The 22,842-nt window shown below is 37.1% G+C and overlaps 1 protein-coding gene across 3 annotated transcripts in view; it reads right to left on the bottom strand.

Moving 5' to 3' along the window:
• The window catches only part of GATA4 (GATA binding protein 4), a 66,083-nt gene that overhangs the window by 20,884 nt on the left and 22,357 nt on the right, over positions 1-22,842 (bottom strand). For all 3 annotated transcript variants that reach the window (XM_087930115.1, XM_087930110.1, XM_026715983.2), the window contains exon 2: positions 21,664-22,452. In XM_087930115.1, coding sequence (XP_087786241.1) covers positions 21,664-22,189 — 526 coding nt within the window. In that variant the 5' untranslated portion in view covers positions 22,190-22,452. The remainder of the gene's footprint in view (positions 1-21,663; positions 22,453-22,842) is intronic.

The following is a 22,842-nucleotide window of genomic DNA, read 5'->3' as shown; positions in this document are numbered from 1 at the left end:
AATACCAAATACTCTTGTGTTTTAAGGTTGTGCCTTTTTCAACAATGATGCAGAAAAGGAGCTTGGAAATACACCTGAACACAAAGATAGCATCACATTAGAAACAACCACAACTTCCACACATCAGCCTAAACTTAAAACACCTGGCTGCTTTACTAAGGTGCTATAACCATTTTTTAAAGCTTGGGCAACTCTATTGTTTTCCAGCAAAGACACCTTAAAGTGGTTGGTCATATTAAATGATTAGGGGAAGAAATATCTACCTTCTCATAAATAAGTAAATTGTTTTGGAGACCCTATGTCATAGTGTAGGTTGTGGGTTAGAGGAAGAGACATGGGAATGATTTTATCTGGAGTAGCACCCAGATTCTGCAACATTGTCCTACAGCAACTGATCAAATTTCTCCTCTTGTTTAACCAGTGCAGCATTTAGGTAGAAAAATATCACCCTTAAAAACAGAATATAATTGCATTTAATAGAAAATAGAATCCTGTGCAAATTCTATAGCACGGTAAAATGAGGATTCAGATTGTTGAGGACAATATGCTGACTCTATAAACCCCTTTACTGACTCTGTAAACCACTTAGAGAGGGCTGTAAAGCACTGTGGAGTGGTATATAAATCCAAGTGCTATTGCTATTATTGGAGGTAGCTCCAAAACATTGGATTTTTGCTGCACTGCTGTATTATATTTGTATTGAACTTCTACAGCCTGTACTAAGGATTGCCTGAGGATTATGGGAACTGAAAACCAAAACATTTGAACAGCATCTGGTAAAGAAAACTGAATGACAATTTAAGGTAACCAGATTCTTAAATTATGTAATAGCAATAACTAAGACCTTGAATGGCAACCTTGGCATAAGCAACAGTATGTCAACTTTTTTATTATTTATTTATGAAATGTTGTTTGTGATAATATATTTACATCAGATTGAATTACTTCTTTATTATAGCCTTCTTCACCCCAGGTTTATGCATCAGATGTCCTTTCTGCGTGCCTTCAGCTTAAAATGTTAGCAGATTATGAGTAACATGAAGGATGCTTAGAAGCAGAGAAAAGTTGAATAAAAAGTTTTGCTAATAAAATTACATCTGAAGGCTATTCATTAAACAGAAGTGCAAGGGGATTGAAAATATAACAATTTCTTGATGCACATCATATAGTTGAACTTCAGCATTTGCTGCTGTTTTAAGTGATATTTACAAGACAAATTCATTGAAGAGAGGCTTATCAATACCTTCTAGACTAGATGGAAGTGTGTGTGTGTATGTGTTTCTGTATGTACACACACACACGCACACACACACACTTCCATCTAGTCTAGAAGTTGTATATATATTGGGACAAGTGGTCATTGGCTTGTTCCATCAGGCTTCTTAGGTTCTGAAAACATCTAAAGACTGCTAACACAAATGATGAAGTAGTACAACTCTATCCATCCATCCATCTAGCTAGCTAGCTTTATTATTTTTATAAATAACTCAAAACTGGGAACATGCCTAATATTCCTTCCACCTCTTATTATCCCTTTATTGGAAAAAAATAAATTAAAATCTCATGCTTCCCACTTTTCACTGCCTGCACAACAAAATAGAAAGGGAACAAATTCCAGGTTCTATCATTAACCAACAGAAAAAGAGCTACTTCTCTGTTATTCGATAGTGCTGCTGACCCTGCTTTTGCTTGTTGGCAATAGGGCCATTTTAAGCAAAATCTTGCAAATATGGAGGGAGGATCTAAAAGTAAATTTTATTTTACATATCCCTATTGTGTTCTGCTTTGGAAATAGATTAAAAATTCAAAGGTGGCATTTCCATTTAAAGCAAGGAAGCTGAAGCAAAGAAATGAAATAAAACAAAGTTTTAAAAAGTTGTTTGGATGGTTTTGAACTATAAACATGGGAAGTAAATATTTTAAAGAATTAATGAAGTTGTTATTGTGACAGAAATAATAGAAATCTAGAAAATAATTCTGTAGATGTTGCACTTATTGGAAAAAAAATCCCATTACTGCTCTAAGTATAGCACAATTATAGCACAAGGATACTGTTTTCAATATAAATAGTATGTAAAAATGAAAATAAATGAAATAAACGGAACAATGAAATAAACCTACTGGAATACATAAAAGAAACATAGATTGGAAATATCAAAATAATTTAAACTTTAGGTTCACTGGGTAAACTCATATTTTTTCTGCTCTGGATTCTTCATAATCTTTTTAAAAGCTCATGTTCATCTGCAATACTTTTCAAACAACATTTTGGGAATTCATTTGTTTTGGCTCTAATTGGGAGCACCTATATTTAACTGCCGTGGCTTCATCTCACAGAGGCCAGTTAGCACATACCAATTATCCATTAATTTCCAACATGGGTATTCAACAAGTCTCCAGCCTGGCTTTCAAATCATTAGTTTTTTTAATTTATTTAAAGAATGCTTTTAAGTTTCTAAGTCAATAGGTTTTAAGCCATCCTTTAAGCTTTGTTCTTCAACTGCACGGAGTGGAAAAAAAGACAGATGAAAGCAACAATGCAATCATGTAATCATGGGACTTTGGCTGGGGGTGGGTTGAGTAAGAGACTAGCTGTAGGACAGCATTTCAAGTGAGGAGCCCTTTATCCAACTCAACCGCTTATGCAAAGCTCCTTGACCAGATTCCTACCACTCAATCAGGCAGGGTCCTGGGGGATAGCAGGAGTTGAGAGCTCAGACTATGGTTTGGAGGCTGCAGCAGTTGAAATTTAACTAGGAGCAACAAATGTGATTCCCTCCATAAGCCAAAGCCCATCAAAATCACTGGCTCAGGAGCAATAAGAGAGAAGCTGGCTCCATGTGAGAGCTCTTTGATAGCAACAGTTCTGGAAAGCTCTTTAGCCTTTGTATATAAAGCAAATATAATTATTTTCAGCAGGTTCTGTCTTCGGCTATCTTATCAGGAATAGTTCACATATTTACTTCTAGTATACACTGCCCACTCATAAAGATATATGAGATGCTCATCCCTTAAAACCCAGAATTTCAGTTTGAAAAGTTTTTTGAGGTCATCTAATCCAATCTTCATTCAGGCAAAAATCTTCAAATGACTGTCTAGCTAGTGTTTAATTATCTCTAGCAAAGAAGAGCCCAGTATTTCTTGCAAATATCTTGCAATCGTAAGATACTTCTCATTCCCTACCTTCTCTCTTTATTTGAAGGCCTCAATGGATAACAGTAGTTGGTTCCATTCAATCCAGCCCCATGTTGAACAGAAGAATGTATGGATTGTATCCATTTTATAATTAAATTGTTCAAACAATTCAGAAAACCTTAATGGACATGGTTCACAGCAGTTGTTCTGAAGCTAAAGCCACTATAGCTGTTTACTTATAGTGAATGAACTAAACTCAATGTAATAGGAAGGAAATATCTAAAATGAGACCCTAAGATAAAAATCAAAATGACTATAGGGTTAGCATTTGCCATTTTCAATATTTAGATTTGCATTACATTTATTATTTTTAAATATGAAGGTGGAATGACTGAGTGTAACTTTTGCATTCATTAAGATAATTTGAGATTTAATATAGTTTGGAGCAAGTAGTGGAATTTACTCCCCAGTGAGTTTGCCTGGGGTTGGTGCTGAACATTTTATGCAAATTAATGTTTATTTAGAGGTATAATTGATAGAGTGACGGTATCTCATGCTTCAGACAGCAATCCTCCTTTTGAAAGATTGACTGGCTGAAATCTGGTTTAAAGATAAAGAACTATAAGGGAACGGAGAGATTTTGAAGCCACCCACCCACAGTTAAGAAATGAGGATAGCAAAAGGTTAAGCCAGTTCATCCTTACTATTCTACAATGTACTGGATTTCAATCAAATTTAAATACTTGCATATACATTAGTGTACTGAAGATTTCAACAAATCTGCGTCCCCTTTTTGGGGTAATGAGTTTCTTGACTACATTAGTACATGTCAATGGCATCATGGTTGCAAAAAATCTCCATCTTTTACAAAATGATGGACAACAGCAAAATACAAATATATGCAAAAAAATTCCGATAATGCACAGTCAAGGAACTAGGTCTTACAGATCAAGGCAAAAGACATATCCTGTTGACTTCCTGTAATGGGAGGAAAAAACATTTTTAAGGAAATTCGTCTTGTGCCTGCCCATGAACTCTGACAGCCTTCTGGAGCATTTCCTGTGTAAGATTTGAATAAATAATAAAATAAGTTTTATACCTCAGAACATAGACAAGACTTGCAGAAAAAGTAGAAATACGATTCTACAGAGGAATTCAATCTGCCTAGCTCCCAACATTTTAAATTGCTTTCTTACTATTTTCATATAGTTGCTTGAGTAATATATCTAAATAAGACTGAAAAAAAATTGCAACTAGGTGCTTCAAGGTAGATAAAGTGGCATGTCCATCTACCCTGGGCATCCTTTGCTCAATCTTGTTGACATGATCAATACTTTGATTCCCACAATAGCATTTGAAAGCGATAATCTTTTGCTGTCATTGTCGATTCATTTCTTTTGAGATTTTCCTTCTTGTAGAGATTTCACTTCATATATTATGATCTTTTCTCAAATGTTTCTAATCCTTTTTTATAGACCCAGAGGCTCTAGCAATCATCCCATGGTATTCCAACAGGTGTCTTAAATTGATATGGAAATGTTCCAAATGTAGGAACATTTTGACAGCAACTATTGTATAGTGGCTAGGAAACAGAATTGTTATATAAGGTCAAGCAGGTTATGAGTACAGGTGGTCCTCGACTTACGACCATTCAAAGTTATCACAGGATTTGAAAAAAGTGACTTATGACCACATTTCACACTTACAACCACAGTATCACATGATCAAAATTACAATATTCCCATAGTCACATGATCAAAATTCAGCTGTTTCACAACTGGCTCCTATTTATGATGGTTGCAGTGTCCTGGGGTCATGTGATTATATTTTGTGACATTTTGACAAGCAAAATCAATGCGGAAGCCAGATTCATTTAACAACCATGTTGCTAACTTAACAATTGCAGTGGTTCACTTAACACCGATGCCAAAAAAGGTTGTAAAATGGTACAGAATTTACTTAAAAACTGTCTTGCTTAGCAATGAAAATTTTGGACTCTGTTGTGGTTGTAAGTGAAAGACTACCTGTAGTTTATTTCCAACTTGTCTGAAAGGGAGAAACCACTACTATATTATTTGAGAGCAAGGACCCTACACAAATTTTGAAATTCCTAAACAGATGATGCTTTCTATCCATGGAGGCCATGTATTTTTCTAAAGTACTTACTCTCTGTAAGGTAGACATTATGGTTTCATTTGTGTAGTGCTTTTGCTTCCTTTAAATATCCCATGCAAAAAGATATCATGCATATATACATGTGTAACATCATTTATGCTGCCTATTTGGAGCTGAAAATCTAAAACTGGATGTGACAGAAACAGTTCATTGAGAAAATATTACTACAACCATTACCATCATGATATACTGACCACAGGTACAGTATTTGTGGTACCTTGCTCAATAGTAGTAACTATGAGAGGGATCTTGGAGTTCTAGTTGACAATGATTTAAATAGGAGCCAGCAGTGTCCTGCAGCTTCCAAAAAAGCCAACAATTCTAGGCTGTATAACAGAGGGATAGAATCAAGATCATGTGAAGTGTTAATACCACTTTATAATGCCTTGGTAATGCCACACTTGGAATACTGCATCCAGTTTTGCTCGCCACAATGTAAAAAAGACGTTGAGACTCTAGAAAAAGTGCAGAGAAGAGCAACAAATATGATTAGTGGACTGGAGGCTAAAACATGAATAATGGTTGCAGGAACTGAGTATGTCTAGTCTAATGAAAAGGAAGCAGTGTTCCAATATCTTAGGGGCCGCCACAAAGAAGAGGAAGTCAAGCTATTCTTCAAAGCACCTGAGGGCAATGGGTGGAAACTAATCAAGGAGAGAAGCAACTTAGAATTAAACTAAGGAGAAATTTCCTGACAGAACAATTAATAAGTGGAACAACTTGCCTCCAGAAGTTGTAAATGCTGCAACACTGGAAGTTTTTTTTTTAAAGAGATTGGATAAACATTTGTCTGAAATGGTGTAGGGTTTCCTGCCTAAGCAGGGGGTTGGACTAGAAGACCTCCAGGGTACCTTCCAACTCTGTTATTCTATTCCATTCTATGAGCAAAGTTGTTTTTTTAAACAGCCATTGATAAAATATCTGTAGAGGTCACTTCCAAAACTCTGCAGAGTCACACAAAACCCCTGACCTATCTGATAAAATAGCAGGGAGCAAAGTTATCAGAGAGGAATAGAACTTGCCTGGTTTCTAAATCAATTGATTGAGCTTTTTATCTAAAATAACAGACATTATAAGATAGGCAAAAAGATCCAGATAAGGAAGAGAATTGAAGCAGTCTTGAATCCTGTTCAGATTGGTGAGAGGAGAGAGGCCAGGTTCAAACTCCTGCTCTCCCTCCACAACAATCAATGAAAACCTCTGACGTGGTCCCAGGATGGTGGGGGGAGGGGTTGAAGCTAGATGAACTTTGAAACCTCAGAGTTTATTTTGTGATTATCATTAACTTTGTAAGCCAGTGTCTATTGATCAAGGCTCAGATTGGAAGTGGCAAAGTTTGAATAGTTTAGAGGAAAGAAAAACAGCTGAGATGGAGAGAGAGGGAGGGAGGGAAGGAAGGAGGGAGGGAGAAAGAGGGAGAGGAGATGGAAAGCGGTGAGAAGCCTGGGGATGATCCCTTCAAATCTCATTGTAATAAATGACCAAGATTGGTAACTGGCTCATTACTATGACAATCAGAAGACTGATGCAGAAATGATATGGAAAGGAAAAGATGTATAAATGAACACACATAGAAGATAAACTTGAATCTCAAGTGATCCCTCTATACTTTGTTCAATGGAAATTAAGGGACCAAGGAACTAGTTTGGAGGAAGAAACTGAATGGAGAGATGATAAGAAAAGGCTAAAAGCAATAGCTTAGGAGGCGAAAGATAACTGCCTGGGAGAGAAAATGACAAGAAATAGAATTGACTTATTGTAGAAAATGCACAATAAAAAGCAGGTAGTATTTTGAAGAAGATAGGCCTTTGGCTGAAGACCTCAAGATGGATCTGTATCTGCATCATCTTTTATATTTGAAAAATGTTTCATACTGTGCTTTCTTTTTCAACAAAGGCTATCAAAAAAACAAAGAAAGGATGAATGTTTAGTTTCCTTAAGATCACACATGCTGTACAATAGAACCCAACCTTTCCAGATCATCCTTATTGTATAGGGGCTATAAGGATTTTCAGGATTTCTCAGAAACTGATCAATGATTTTTCATAAGACAACTTGATTATTTATCTCCTCTGTGAATGGTTTCACAGACAGACAGACAGACAGACAGACACACTCACACATATTTGCATATATATGGAGGCGGGTAGAGGTTACACTCAGACATACAGACACACACACATTCTTGCATATATTGAGAGAGTGAGTAAAAGTTAGCATGAGCCATCCACAAGTTCACTTTTCAGTTACTGCATGTATTCAGAACATAGCACAACTTTTAAAGTTTCCCATCATGTCCCTACCCTCTATCAAGGCATCCCCGAGTCTTTACATAACAACACCAATGGATATTTTGAGAAGAAACACTCAGTTAGCCAAGGTTATTTGTTCTTAAGGCTGTTCTGCACATTTTAAAAGCCATTTTCGTATAATTCTTAGCCATGTATAAACCGGCATGCCAATACCTAGGAAATGAAGACAAGATGCATTACTATGCCAGAAGCAGAGCAGGCAAGTGGGTAGGTTCAATATTTGTGGAGGCCGCTGGATTTGTCTGTGTGAATTAGAGCCAGCTTTGTATGTTTGTTGTGATCGGGGACTTAATTACATGCAACTGATCAAATTTCACAGTTTGATTTATTAATATCTCACCTATCCAAGTTGCGCACATGGTCCTCTCGGGGTTGATCTATCCTCACAACTCTGGTAGGTAATTTTAGATGATAAATGGTGACTGACCCAAGGTCACTTGGAAAAGGTTATGGCTATGTGGGGTTTTGTAATAAAATCGTATGCAATGCTTATTTGATACAAGAAGTATTACAATATGTAACAACCTAAGAATTGAAGATAAGCCTGGATAGAGGAGACTAATAGCCATCCAATACCCTATTTCAAGGGATTAGTCCTTAACACTCTAATTCAAAGGTATACTCCCACTATATTTGGAGATACAGTGGGAGTGTTTTAAATTTTGCTAATTCAGGACTTCACGGGTGTGGAACAATACAATCAGAGAACTGATTTTGTTACTTTATCTTACCTTAAAAGCTTCAAAGAAAATTGTTCATCCTCTAAGCAATCTCTCTCTTTCTCTCTCTCTTTTAGTTTTTATATAAACAACTAAAGTGGCAAACATATCTAATACTCCTTCCTCCTATTCTCAAACTTCTCTTATTACTAAGCTAAGTAATCTCAACATTATATTCCAGTTTCCAACCCTGAACATAGAATCAAGTTTTCAATATCCCACATTATTTTAGTATGACTATTCACTGTATCCATCATTTGTTTTCCTTGGTTTCTAACATGCATTTCAAAGGAAAATGAGGACCCAAAATTGTTGGGAGAAATGTGCTGATTCTGTAAACCGCTTAGAGAAAGTTGTAAAGCACTATGAAGCAGTATATAAGTAAGTGCTATTGCTACTGCTATATCAGCAGTAGTTACAGTGAAGTTACAGTGAACTTCACTGACCATTTGGCTGGAAAACCATTGCGTCCTGAAGGGCTGCTTCTTAAAAATTATAGCATCATTTGCTGTTACTTTTTGCTCATGGGTAATCAATTAAATTGAACAAATTGTAGTTCACATTCTTGGGGAACTCACTGCTATTTATAGACTTATTTATACATAGATTAATTTATATACCACACAACTAATGAATGTCCTGAGAGTAATTTATAAGTAATCTACAAACTAAGGACCACTTATAAGAACTAATAATAAAGCCAATATAAAAGTTTACAGGCTAGCAGATAACACTATTAATTCTACAGCATTAATACTAATGTTAGGCAATAAGCAGCACCAATAGTAATAATCTCAAATAAGAGCTAATATAAATGTTTACAGGTCATCAGACAACAATACTAATACTATATCACTATCGTAATACTAATAATACCCTAATACTAAGTATTAAGCAATAATCGGTAACACTAGTAACAATCTCAAATAATATGAACATGTTTAATACAAATGTTTAAATATTAAGTTCAACATTGGTATTTCAACATTAATTTTAAAATTAAGTATTACAGCTTATTGAAAGGGGAAGGTCTAAGCCAATCACCTTAACAAAGGCAGTGAACATGCCAGACAGATTTCCCTACAGCTTCCATTTCGGTCAGGTGGGGTGAAAGAGGGTAGTGTTGCATGGAAGGCAGCAGCACAAATATAATGATGGCAAGGGGAAACAACAACACCGAGATGAGATCCTCAGACCGCACCAGCATATGGTCTCACAAGGGGTCTGAGGATCTCATCTCGGTACCTAATGGCAGTCAGGCTACCTCTGGCGAGCACATGGAGGGCTGTACGGCCCCCTAAAGAAATGCTACCTCACACCATTACTGACCCACTGCCAAACCGGCCATGCTGGAGGATGTTGCAGGCAGAAGAACATTCTCCATGGCATCTCCAGACACTGTCAACCCTGCCCTGGGTTCCTCCTAATGCAAGACAATGCTAGACCTCATGTGGCTGGAGTGTGTCAGCAGTTCCTGTAAGACAAAGGCATTGATGCTATGAACTGGCCCACCCGTTCCCCAGACCTGAATCCAATTGAGCACATCTGGGGCATCATGTCTCGCTCCACCCACCACAGATTGTCCAGGAGTTGGGGGATGCTTTAGTCCAGGTGTGGGAGGAGATCCCTCAGGAGACCATCCACCACCTCATCAGGAGCATGCCCAGGCATTGTAGGGAGGTCATACAGGCACGTGGAGGCCACACACACACTACTGAGCCTCATTTTGACTTGTTTTAAGGACATTACATCAAAGTTGGATCAGCCTGTAGTGTTTTTTTCCACTTTAATTTGAGTGTAACTCCAAATCCAGACCTCCATGTTGCTAAATTTGATTTCCATTGATAATTTTTGTGTGATTTTGTTGTCAGCACATTCAACTATATAATGAACAAAGTATTTAATAAGAATATTTCATTCATTTAGATCTAGGATGTCTTACTTTTGTGTTCCCTTTATTTTTTTGAGCAGTATATTGTCCCTGAACAAGAACATTACATTCAGCAATCATGGCTAAAACCAGAATGGTTATCATGATCATTTTTCATGTATCCCCCCCAAAATGCAAGGGAATATAAGAACATAATCTATCCTGCACCATTCATTGTCCCACAGCCAGCAAACTTCTCTACTATCTGCCTATTTGGGACACAGAATTTGCTGCATGCCCACTTCCATGTATAAACTAAAGTATCTCCATGCAAGAGATGACAAGATTTCTACAGTTACCATTCTTACATTGAGGAACTCTATAGTTGTATATCAATGTGGGTGAAGAATTTTTTCTAAGACAGATTTTTGCCCCGAGCAGCAGTGAGCATTGCTCATTTGACCTAGGGACTCCCTCCCATTTTTTTCATCAAGGATGAATGTACCGGATCACAGCATCCATCAGATCTAGTTTCCTGTAGTCAATTTCCAACATTTAGTCTGAGCTATAGCTCAGTAGGATTTATCCACTCCCAAATCTACTTTCAATGTCAAGGTTAACTTTTGAAACTGAAAAGTCAGTGTAAATAAAATTAAAAGTGTCACAGTATGGACAGAAGGGCTTTCTTTCACCAATAAGCGATTTATTCAAGCAACTGTTTAAAACCAAAGGAAGAATAGATGTCCCAGCATCCTCTCATTTTACATATGGAGACTTACTTTGTATTCATTAACAGTTTACTTTTAGAGCTTCTACTGGTAGGTGAAAGGATGCTAATGAAGTAGGACTCAGAACAGTTGGCAGCCGAGTATTAAATCTGGCTGGCACCTTGATCTCAAAACTCCACACTTGGTTCTATAAAGCTTAAGGTTCAACTGGTCATTAACACAGGAGGAACCAAGCCCCACTATTAGCACAGTGTCAAAATCCCTCCCATTGTCTTCTGGTTTATGGCAAAAGGCTGAAGCCATATAAATGTCACAATCCATGGAAATACAAGCTACAGGAGCCACTGCTCCCCTGCTGCTTGTAGGATGGCTGTAGAAATTCACTAAAAGTGTTTTTTTTTTAAAAAAAAAAGGAGCAGAAACGTGCAGGGAAATGCAGAGGGAATACTCTGCTTAACAAACAGGAGAAATGTGGTCTTTTTTAAAAAATCAAGCCCCTGAGAAGGTCATCACTTGTCTAGCTTTCCAATCTCTCCCATTTAAACTGTTTTGGTAGCATGGAGAGTACCATGAAAGCTACATCTGATGGCTTTGTATGTCATAATGCTATATCTGTGATGATTGGGAACAGAGGATAAAACACAAAAACACACACACAGAGCATCTGAAGAAAGCAATGGCAAACTACTTTGGTATTATTCCCAAAGTGGTTAAGGAATCACTCTCAACTCAAAGGAGATTTTCCCCTGTAAAATATTAATGTAATATTAACTCCCACAAAACATGTGGATTTCATTATTAATGTTACCTCTGTAGGGTTACTGCTTAGGAATGGCTATGTTATATCATTTAAAATTATGATTTTGAAATGCCTGGTAATCTAGGGAGTATGAAAATGAATGAATGAAGAGAGGGTAACTATAAAGCTCTTAAACATTTCGGAAAGTCAGTTGGTACATTAAGAGTGTATTGGAATAGGAATAGGGAAAGTTAATTCATCAGACAAGTCCACTTTTTTCCAGACCAAACCATCTCAAAAACTTGACATTGCCGGAATAAAACTGAATAAGGAAATTCTATAAAGGCATCTAGAAATTCCCAGGAAAGTTGGGTCAGAAAACTAATGTGACTAAACTCAGCTGGTGCTGCAGAGTGCCAGAACCAGATAGACAGCAATTCCTTATTTCTTATGAGACACTGTTTTTGCCTAACAGACTCAGATTAATGATCCTCCTTGAAAATTAGTTGTCAGGATCCTGACCCCTGATGTCACTTGATACAAACCACTAACTTTTTTCCCAAACTTTAGCCACCTACCAGAAGGTCAGATTATTTGGGTTATATTTGGTTAACATATCACTGGTTTCTTAAAAGTCCTTCATCTCACAGCTTTACAATAATTCTAGGCATCTAATTATCTAAGTATCTAATACAATGATTCTAGGCATGCTGTTGGGGTAATTTATTTAATGGAGTGTTGTGAAGCATAAATAAGCCAGGAGATAGAACATGCTATTTACATTATAAAAATGAAATTAGAAACTTTTGAAAAATAATAAATTTAGCAAACTCGAAAGTGCAGATTAGAAGTAAATAAATTAGTTGTCCAACATGTTTGGTGTTAGATTTTTTTCAACCTTATATACATTGTTGTTCTTCTGATGTAATGGAAAAAAAACCCAATCTAAACCAGCTCCCTGCTCCCAATCTCCCAACCCTCCTCCCAATTCAGTCAGAACTGAAGAAGCTTCTTGAATGAGAAATGAAATGTCTTCAAAGAAAAACAAAGTCTAGTTGTGTTTTTAAAGAGCACCTTTGCGACAACCATGACCTGGATGACTGAGAATCTCCATTGGCACTCTTAATATGAAGGTTGTTTTTTTTAAAGTGTTAGATTACAACTTCCAAACAATCATGCTGCTGGAGAATGATAGGAGTATAGTCAACCCATTCAAAGAGTACCAGACTGGGGCATACTGCTTAAAAGGAAAAATGCAAAAAAAAGGAAAATAGTCAGGGAGGTGAAAGAATAATAATCACATCATTACATTACAGATAAGAGTTGTGCTTATATAGTAAAGGGAGCAATTTTCCTTTGGGATAACTAATCTTATATGTGTAGAAAGAAATTCCATGCATAGAGGTTCTCTTTCAACCTTTCTACAAAATTTATCCGTTGCACTGGCAAACTAATGTATATTTTCATCATGATGAAGACAATTTTGGGGAAAATAAACCAACATGTTAAATGAAAGCATTTTTCTCCACATATTTCCTGCACTGGACTTTCTGAAATCTTAGGAGAAGTGCTTTGCATCCTTCATCCAGCATAGCTGCTCATTCTTTCATTCTTCCTGTCTTCTCTATTGACATGCTCCATGCAATATCTTGTAAGAGGCCTTAGGAACAGAAAAATATAATGATGCTTATAGCAGTTCAAGGAGAATGAAACTGTGATTGTTTTTGTAATTCTGTTCTACCTAGAGTCAGCAAAAGTCCAAGATGTTTTTTTTAAATATACTGTTCAATTGTTCAATGAAGTATATTTTAAATCAGATGACTATGTCTTATCTTCACTCTAACTATTGCTTTTTGGAAAGCATATCCTTCACCTAGAAAAAAAATTATCCTGTTCTAAAGTAATTCTTAATTTGGAAATCATAACATTTAAAAGAACACATTTTTCCAGTGATATGTGGAGACATAGCAAATTGCCCATTATACAGTCCAAACTTTTCATGTACTTAAAATACCAACACACTGGTACTATTTTCACATTAAGAATCTTTGCTTTATTCACTGCTGTAGTCATTGCTACTACAGTTAAAATACTAAAAGATAATTTCTACTTCCTTTACACTGCATGAATCTAGTGCAATGTTAAATTATATCCTTTCCTTCAGCAGATGCACTGGATTAAGGAACTATTTATCTAATTATACCATTATTTGTAGTGGTTTAAATGCAGTCAAAACACACAGACCGTACACTGATAGACGTTAACAATCAATACAAGAAAACAATTGATACATCAGTTTTTAAAAAGAGCATTAAAGCAAAATTGGCAATATACACACACAAACCAAAAGACATTCAAAAACTATTGTTTGACAATATTTTTGAATTGCGAAGGGCTTATTTACTGCCTAATTTGAAACTATACATTTCACAAGGTAAGAAAGAATATTTCCTTTGTGAACAAATATAATTCTGAAGATGAGGATTTTGAAAAATCACTGCCAAATTCCAAATATATGGAATGTTCCATCTTTGTTTAATTGTATGGACTTAACATTAAAATAACATCTTATATCTGTAGCGATTCTCGGTCATTCAAATCATGGTTGTCCCCAAAGTGCTTTTTTTTTAAGGAGGCAAATGGACTTGTTTGTTTTTCCCCTTGAAGACTTTTAGCTATGCACTTTGGGATGACCACCCCTCGAATGGTGTGGGAATATGAACAGATTTCCAAAAAAAATTTGCAGACTACAGGAACCATTAGCACTACTCAAGCGACCCTGAGGACACAGATAAACATCCAAGTGGCCTCAAGGACTCTCTAAAAGGATGCAAATGATCACGTGTCTGCAAGGAATATAAATCCTCCCATTCCCCATCATCCAGTCAAAGCTGAAGAAGCTTCTTGGACAGAAAGTGAAATGTCTTCAAAAGAAAAAACAAGAAAGTCCAGTTGCCTCCTGAAAAAAAGCATCTTTGGGATAATATCTTGTATTCTCCTTGATTTGCTTTGTATTGTTTGCTTCTAGTGCAATTTTGCTTTCACATATCAGGTTTTTAAAAGCTGGACAAATGCAAAGGGGCGAGGTGGGACATTTGCAACAGAAAGCAACTGAGTTTTGTTTACATTATCTGCACGGCTGGACATTCCTAAAAGAAACAATTTCCAACCAGAAGTAATACAGAGAACCACTTGTTTGAAAAGAAGCAAAAATAGAGCTGGGCATGTAATGCTACGGATCTATGGATATATAGAACAGAAGTATAAAGAGTAGGAATCTCTGACGGATATTGTATATGGGACAATTCATTTATTTGCTGCATTGTATTTATTTGCTTATGTTTTTATGGGCTGCTCAATTCCTAAACAGCTCTGGGTAATTTACAATATACAGATAGTCCTCGAGTCACAACAATTCATTTAGTTATTGTTCAAAGTTACAACGGCACTGAAAAATGTGACTTATGACCATTTTTCACAGTTACAGTCTTTGCAAGATCCCTGTGATCAAAATTCAGATGCTTGGCAACTGGTTCATATTTATGACAGTTTCTATGTCCCAGGGTCATATGATCTCACCTTTTGTGACCTTCTGACAAATAAAGTCAATGGGGAAGCCAGATTCATTTAACAACCAGATTACTATTGTATCAATTGCAGTGATTCAGTTAACAATGGTGGCAAGAAAGGTTGTAAAATGGGAGAAAACTCACTTAACAAATGCCCCATTTAACAACAGAAATGTTGGGCTCAATTGTGGTCGTATGTTGAGGACTACCTATAGTTAAATATCTCTATGATAAATATTTTTTTAAAAAAAATCTAAAATTCAGATCAAAAGGCACATGTATTAACATTAAAAATTAATAATTTTTGAACCACATGTTTTTGTAAGATGCTCTTATCTATATGTTGAATGTTATGCCTGACAAACAATTGTTTTCTTTTTCTGGAAATAAATTCATACATTTATTTTTTTTTAACCTCCTCTTTGTTTGTTTTCGTCATTTGATAAAGTACATGGGGGTCTGATGTCAGAGAGAAGCATTCATATCAACTGAGCAGTACCTGAGAACAGTCATGTCCAAGATCATGAAGCCATTGCCCCAGCATCAAGGGATTATGTGAGATGGGTCAAATCCTCCATGGTCATTCAGCAGGATTTAGATCAGGGTGGCAATTAATTTTCCCAAAGGGCCACATGAGAATCTGGAACTGTTGTGGAGGATGGCCACCACACCCCTCCCCCACCACCTCAGGCAGGACAGAGACAGTCAAAGGATTAGAAATGACCCACAGACCCTAAAATTCCCAGGTCTCATTTAGATTGCAGTGCTGATAGAAACTGAAGCTTAACATTCTGGTTCATTCTATATATTAAAAAAATAGAAAGATAATCTCAAAATTAATCTGATCTAATCATGCAAACTTCAAGGAAGAGGGAGAATAAATTCTATCCAGAATGAAGTTCTCATTATCGCCGATAAATCTCTTAAATGGAAATAATTTATAAAATTGCAAAATAGTATCAACCCTATCTAAATAAAATTCCATTTCAATCTTCCCATAAAAAAACAGATCAAACAAATCCCTAATCTTTCTTCTCTTCCCCTTAAATCCTTATTCAAGAAAAGCCTATGATCTTATTTACAAGTAACACCTCTGCCTGGCTGCCCAGGGGCTCCTGGTGTTTCATTTAAATATGTATACTTGGGGAAGAAAGGGAGGCTTTTCCACAGAAATGTCCCTATTCTTCTCAGCTTGCAAAAGCAAACACACGTGTGTAACTTTTGCAAAGCTCAGCCTCATTTGCAGACCAACATAGTGCCCCAGTCACAACAAAAGACAATTTGCCAGTATAGATGTGATACAGGTCCATGTGCTGGGTGTGAATGGAAAATTTGACCTACTACATCACGCAGCAGAGTACAAAGTCACAGATATCGCCTGCTGTTCAGAGGGAGAGAAAGGAACACCAGTAATAAGATGAGAAGGAATAAAATCTTCAAATGAAGTTCAATTCCTCGTGATTTTGTGGGCACAGCTGTGTAGTTTACTTGGTAGCAATATAGAAATGATTTGTCTTCGGAGATCATTGTTCATTTTCCAACCTAGCCTATAATTGTAGTATTCTTTGAAAATCTTCCATTGAAAAACTAGATTGATTCTTCCTATTACATTTGTTTCTGAACCCAAATCTTGTCAGATCTGAATTTCATTGTGCTAAACACAGCCCGTAAATTCTACTCATGTTAAATCTCCAACACTATCAGCACCTTTGGGCAAAAATTGCTGAACATAAAGGGAAGCATATTAGATCAAATAAAAGGCTTATCTAAACCAGCACCCTATCCCAGGGATAACCAACCAGATGTTTCTTAAGTAGGAAATGAACTAATTATATCTCACCACCCCCAAGTTTATATTCCCCACTACCTAGTATTGTGTCGCTCTGATCTCTAAAAGTCCAGCCACCTATAACACCAGCCTGACTAAAAGCTGAAATTGTAGTTTAGTGTCACTCAGACTACTGTAAAGTTCTCCAATCCACTATCTAAAATTTAATTGAGAGAGAAGTTTCAAAGAAAAGCTGGCCTTGACCCACCCCCTTTCCTCCCAATTTACAGCATGTGTACTTTCAAAGGGTTCACCTTAGAGGCCAACTGTGATGTCCATTTGGCACCTATCAACATTATCATTTCTTGGCCCGGTAGGCATGCCACCGCGTAGATTTAAGCAACTTCAGTATGGTTTAATTGCTGACAATGTATGCTTCTTTATACTGAGTTTTAACTAAGCTGCCAGATTGTTTCTGCACTTATTTCAAAATTATGTTTTTATATTGACATATTCTGCAAACCATTCTAATTCCTGCTCCTGCTGATAAATAAAATAAAAATACTTAGGAACACTAATTTAATTAAATGAATCAAATCTTAAAAATACAATAAGGTAAATGTACCAAATTTAGTGCAATGTGTTTATTCATGTAAAAACAGACCTATGTAACGATAAAAAGGGTCACAAGAAAAATGAGAGCTTTCCACCCTTTTGAATTATTGCTTCCAATCCATAAACATTTTGCCCCAATTTTAGATTCTTAATGTTATTCCGTTTTTAGAGAAGGGCATGGATGGAAGAAAAAATCCCTCAGCCAAATGGATTTAGACACACATAAAACTAGCAATCAAAGAATGGCTCAACTGAACTCACATGGTCTAGTGGTCAGAATAACTGGCCAATTTCGGGAAACTAAGATTCAACTTTCCACCTTGTGATGCAAAACTTTGGTTAACCCTGAACCACCCTTAGTCATTTCTATTTCAATCTAATCAACCTCTTAGAGTTATTATAATCTTTCTAAAAAGCAGAAAGGCAGTTAATTATCTTGTCTCCTGACCTTCTCAAAAGAGAAGCAGAAGAAAAGCAAACTAATGGAAATCTGATTGCATCATCACAAGAAAGTATTTCTAGAAGCCTATCCCATTCTGTTGCTCTCAGGTTGGAAAAGGATTATGGGACTCAAAGTCCAATACATCAGAAAGGCTGGGAAATACATTAGGATGGTAACCTAATTAAACAAATGGTGTTAAAATCCTAACTTCCTTTTTCTTTGTCCTCACTTCCCTCTCTCCTTCTCTGTGAATTGGAGCACAGAAACATTACTAAATACTTGAACCACGGAAGAGAGGAAGGGGGGAAAGGGAGGGAGAGAGAGAGAGAGAGGTGAAAAGGTATGGTGATTTATTCATTTTTTGGCCTTAGTGATAATAAATTGCAACTCTATAAAGTGAAAGTCCAGGAGGATTTAGTGTTTTATACAATAACTATACTACACTAGTAAAAGCAAAAATGTAAACATGTTACTCATATTAATTAAATTACAAAAGATAAAATATGCTACAAATTTGCTATGTGGTGTTATGAGGTTTTCAAACTTGTTTAGGCTATGGATCCTGTTAATTAAAAAATAAAATAAAATTCCTGAAATTCTGATCAAGGGGCAAACCTCTAGTTATAGGAAATGGACAATAAAATGAAATTTATTTATTAATCAAATTAATCAAAAATCAAATTTATGCACCAAACATTGTGCTCATTCTAATCAAGGCATGCATATTTATATACTGAAGTTATCTGAATCGTACAGATTCACCCCAAAACTTCCATTTCACCTTTTTCAGGGGAAGGGGGGAAGGAGGCAGAGCTGGGACAGGATGACTTTACAAAGGGCAGGATATGCATTCACCCAAAGATGGCTAGAGCTGCATGGCTAAGGCATTTTCCGAGGGGAAAAATTGTGGCAATCGTTTTCACCCTGCTATTGCCTATCTTTCAGACTTACTCATCCTGATCCACTAAAACTGTGAGAGTGAAGCTTTTGAATGTCAGATAACAACCCTTACTATACCTTGGCCATCCTTGGCTGCATATGAGTGAACTTTCCTTTTCTCCCTTACTCTTTCATGGAACTCTAGGATTCTGCAGAACATAGTTTGAAAACCCTGTTTTAATTTGTGTATACTTCCTTGTAGACTGTGGGCTAATTTAAACTTCAGATTTACATTTACTCCCTCTGTTCTAGAATTGTGTTTAATCAACAAGCAAATCTTGATAACTCTGAACTGAAACCAAAGTAAAATAAAAATAACTCATCTCATAACTAAAGAGTGTTGAAATTAGATTACAGCAAGATTTCACAGGTATTGTGTGTGTATACACACACACACACACACACACAGTATTCAGCTTTTTTCCCACGTCATTATAGTTGTGCTTTTAAAGTTGTAGCAACGTTTTGGCAGAATCTCATCTACCATCATCGGGCTTCATCTGGGTGCCTGGTTGGGGTGTGGTTGAGCTGGAGGTATTGGGGGGGATCTGTTTGTGCCCAGGTGTTTGCCTGGCTTGTGGCGTGGAGATTTTTTTGTTTGTGGCAAACACCTGGGCACAAACAGATCTGGGCACAAACAAAAACACCTGGGCACAAACAGATCCCCCCTGATACCTCCAGCTCAAACACACCCCAACCAGGCACCCAGATGAAACCTAGCTTCCTAATAAATGATAGCCGTCCATTTACTCAGAGCCAAGCTGCACTAAAAGCCTCCAATACAGGAACACAATGTTGCCAGCCAATCAAGACAAAAAAAGCTACAAAAGAGACAGAAGATATTAGAAACACCAATCAAGCAGAACTCAGCAAACTCCAAGACCAATAAACACAGACCAAGACTCCCAACCAATCACGATGAAGAAAAAACCATTCTGGCACAGCAGTAGGCTAGCCCCAAGTTTAAAACTGAAACGGCTGTGAAAGTCTGACTCACAGACGAACACAATACAGACGACTGATGATGGCAGATGAGATTCTGCTTAAACGTTGCTACATCTTTAAAAGCACAACTATAATGACGTGGGAAAATACCCAAACGAAGCTGAATACCATACATGTAAGTACCCGTGAAAACTTAAGAAAACAAATATATGTGTGTGTGTGTGTGTGTGTGTGTGTGTGTGTGTGTGTGTGTATGCATAACTTACATATAAAAAGTATAAGGGTAGGTGCCCTTGCAAAATACTAAGCACATCATACCAAATAATGGATTGCTCAAAACCTTCAATTAATTTTTTTCCAGAGAACCTATACCTGTGGCCAGCTTCTTCTAAGAAGGTTCTTATACCCATTGTATTCAGTTTTTAAAACATCAATAGAATGAATTTCTGCAGAAAAATATACTATTGGGAATCAACATTAGATGATCTGTCCCCCCACCCCCACCCCAAAAAAAGGAAAAGAAAAAGAAACACAGTGGCCCTGGCTGACTTGGAGGTCAGAATGGTAGCATTTCCAACAATCCATAGGTTACCAATTTCTCACTGAATGTGTAAGTATAATAATTTCTAATTTTTTTTAAATGATTCTTAGGCAAATATACACGAAGCTCTTTAACTTATTTACAGCTGAACAGGCAGTGTATATGTTCCAAAGCATTGTTTCTCATCCTTGGCTAGCTGGGGAGGTTCTAGATTTGAAGTCTACACCTTTTAAAGTTGCCAAAGTTGAGAAACACTGTCCCAAAGGACATGCCTTTCTCAAAACAACCTGCAATATTTGTAGTGCTAACAAAGTATACTGTACAGGATAGTACTTTGAGCCTTAATTGTTTAATCCACACAAACTAAAGCTTTAAAGTTGCAATACACTTTTAATAGTAGATTAAAAATTGCTTTATGTTGCAAAGACCTCAAAGGTTAGCCAACGCCCTCCTTCTGCTTCAAATAATACAAAGTAATAAACATAGCTATGAGTCTTTTGCTAATTTTACCCCTAAGCTAAGCAAATAGCAGGCCCTTTTCAGTTCAGATTTATAGGATGGAGGAAGATCATAGGGACAACAAGACATGACCAGAAACAATTCCCAATATATTCATAAGGACTTCCTTCTAGATACAATGTGACAGTACTGCAATTGCGATGGAACGAAGCAGTTCACCAGTGCAGTAAATTATAATATTAGAGTAAAAACAAGAACTATGTGGAATTGGAAGTTACAGAATTTCCCTAACTGTAATCTCAGGTCACAATACTGTTGATTCTTGGGCTTGCTTCCATTTAAAAGACACATTTAACATTTATATTATTGGGACCAATAGTGCTGGGTTCTAAAGCTGATGATGAAGAAATTGTAAGCACTATTTCCCTGAGTTCTTTTGTTTAGGATAGCTGCTAAATGAATTCCCATTCAAGGAAGTCAGAGAATTGTCACATGACATTTCTGGAAAAAAGATCCTCAAAAGACTACCTCACTGACAAAATGTGAAAAAAATGTGTTTTGTTGATAATCTATATATGCTAAATTGCTAACTTCACTGACTAGTATTGCTTATCTTTTAAAATTTAATCAATATCATGTAATCCATCCCAGACTGAAAATACTATGACCGTTCTTGGTATGATAAAGTTTAAAAGATTTATTCTTACCTATATTGGTGTGCCTTGAAGCTCCTGGAGTACTCCGATTCTGAAGGTTGTGGAGCATGGGGCTATCAAAGGGAGATGAAGTCCAACTGGTGCCCAATTCTGGGGTCATATAACTTGCTGGATATGGACTGGAATAGGAGCCACTGAAACTCCGAGCATACTGGTCCCTGCTATTGGCCGAGATACTAAGAGAGCTGCTATAAGCAGATGCTTCTCTGGAAGTAGTTGCTGGGATGGGGGTGCTGGTAGCAAAGGAGAACCTTGGAGATACTGATGGATGAGAAGATCCAGGGTTGTAAGCAACACTCTCAGCTCCAGGCTGAGTCCAAATGGAGTGACTGGATACTGGGCTGCCTTGCTGGGATGAACCACTCCCTTGGAGGTAAGGCAGGCTGGGGATCATGGTAGTGACCCTTGTGGTTGGTATGTAGACAGGAGAAGCAGCAGCTGCGGTGTGCATAAAACTACTGGTCCCTTCATATGCTGGTGGGCCATGGTTGGCTGCCATTGCTAAACTCTGGTACATCTCTGAGGGTGCAGATTGGGCCTTGATTTGCAACTCAACCACACGGACAAGTTATCTCCAGAGATCCAGGTTTGAAGGCAAGTATGAAGGCACCTTCCTCCACAAAGGGCGGGATGGACCATGCAGTTCTGACTCAGATCCAGCGAGGATGATTTCCAATCCAGGAAAAATCCCTAACAGAACTGCCTAGGTTCCACTTCAGATCTTTCCGGACTTATCTGAGCCATCGGGAGTGGCAGAATCTTCAAATTTTCAGTTCACACCTACAACAGAGGTAAAACTAAAATGAGACTGTATCCAGAATGAAAAAAAGAGAAAAAGAAAGCAGAAAAGCCTCCCCATTAAAAGTATTTTAAGTGACCTTGGGGAAGAGGTTAGAGATAGATACAGGTAGTCCTTGACTTATAACCATAATTGAGCCCAAACTTTCTGCTGTTAAGTGAGATGTTTGTTAAGTGACTTTACAACATTCCTTGCCTCAGTTGCTAAATGAGTCACTGCAGTTGTTAAGTTAGTGACAAGGTCGTTAAGTGAATCTGGCTTCCCCATTGACTTTGCTCATTAGGTCACAAAAGGTGATCACATGACCTTGGGATGCTGCAACCGTCATAAATATGAGTCAGTTGCCAAGCTGCAACAGTTGTCACTTTTTT

The sequence above is a fragment of the Pseudonaja textilis genome, chromosome 1 (assembly GCF_049901715.1).
Source record: "Pseudonaja textilis isolate UNSWEBS1 chromosome 1, rPseTex1.2, whole genome shotgun sequence".
NCBI lineage: Eukaryota > Metazoa > Chordata > Lepidosauria > Squamata > Elapidae > Pseudonaja > Pseudonaja textilis.
The sequence above is the reverse complement of the archived record's forward strand: the minus strand, read 5'-3'. Positions and strand labels throughout refer to the sequence as shown.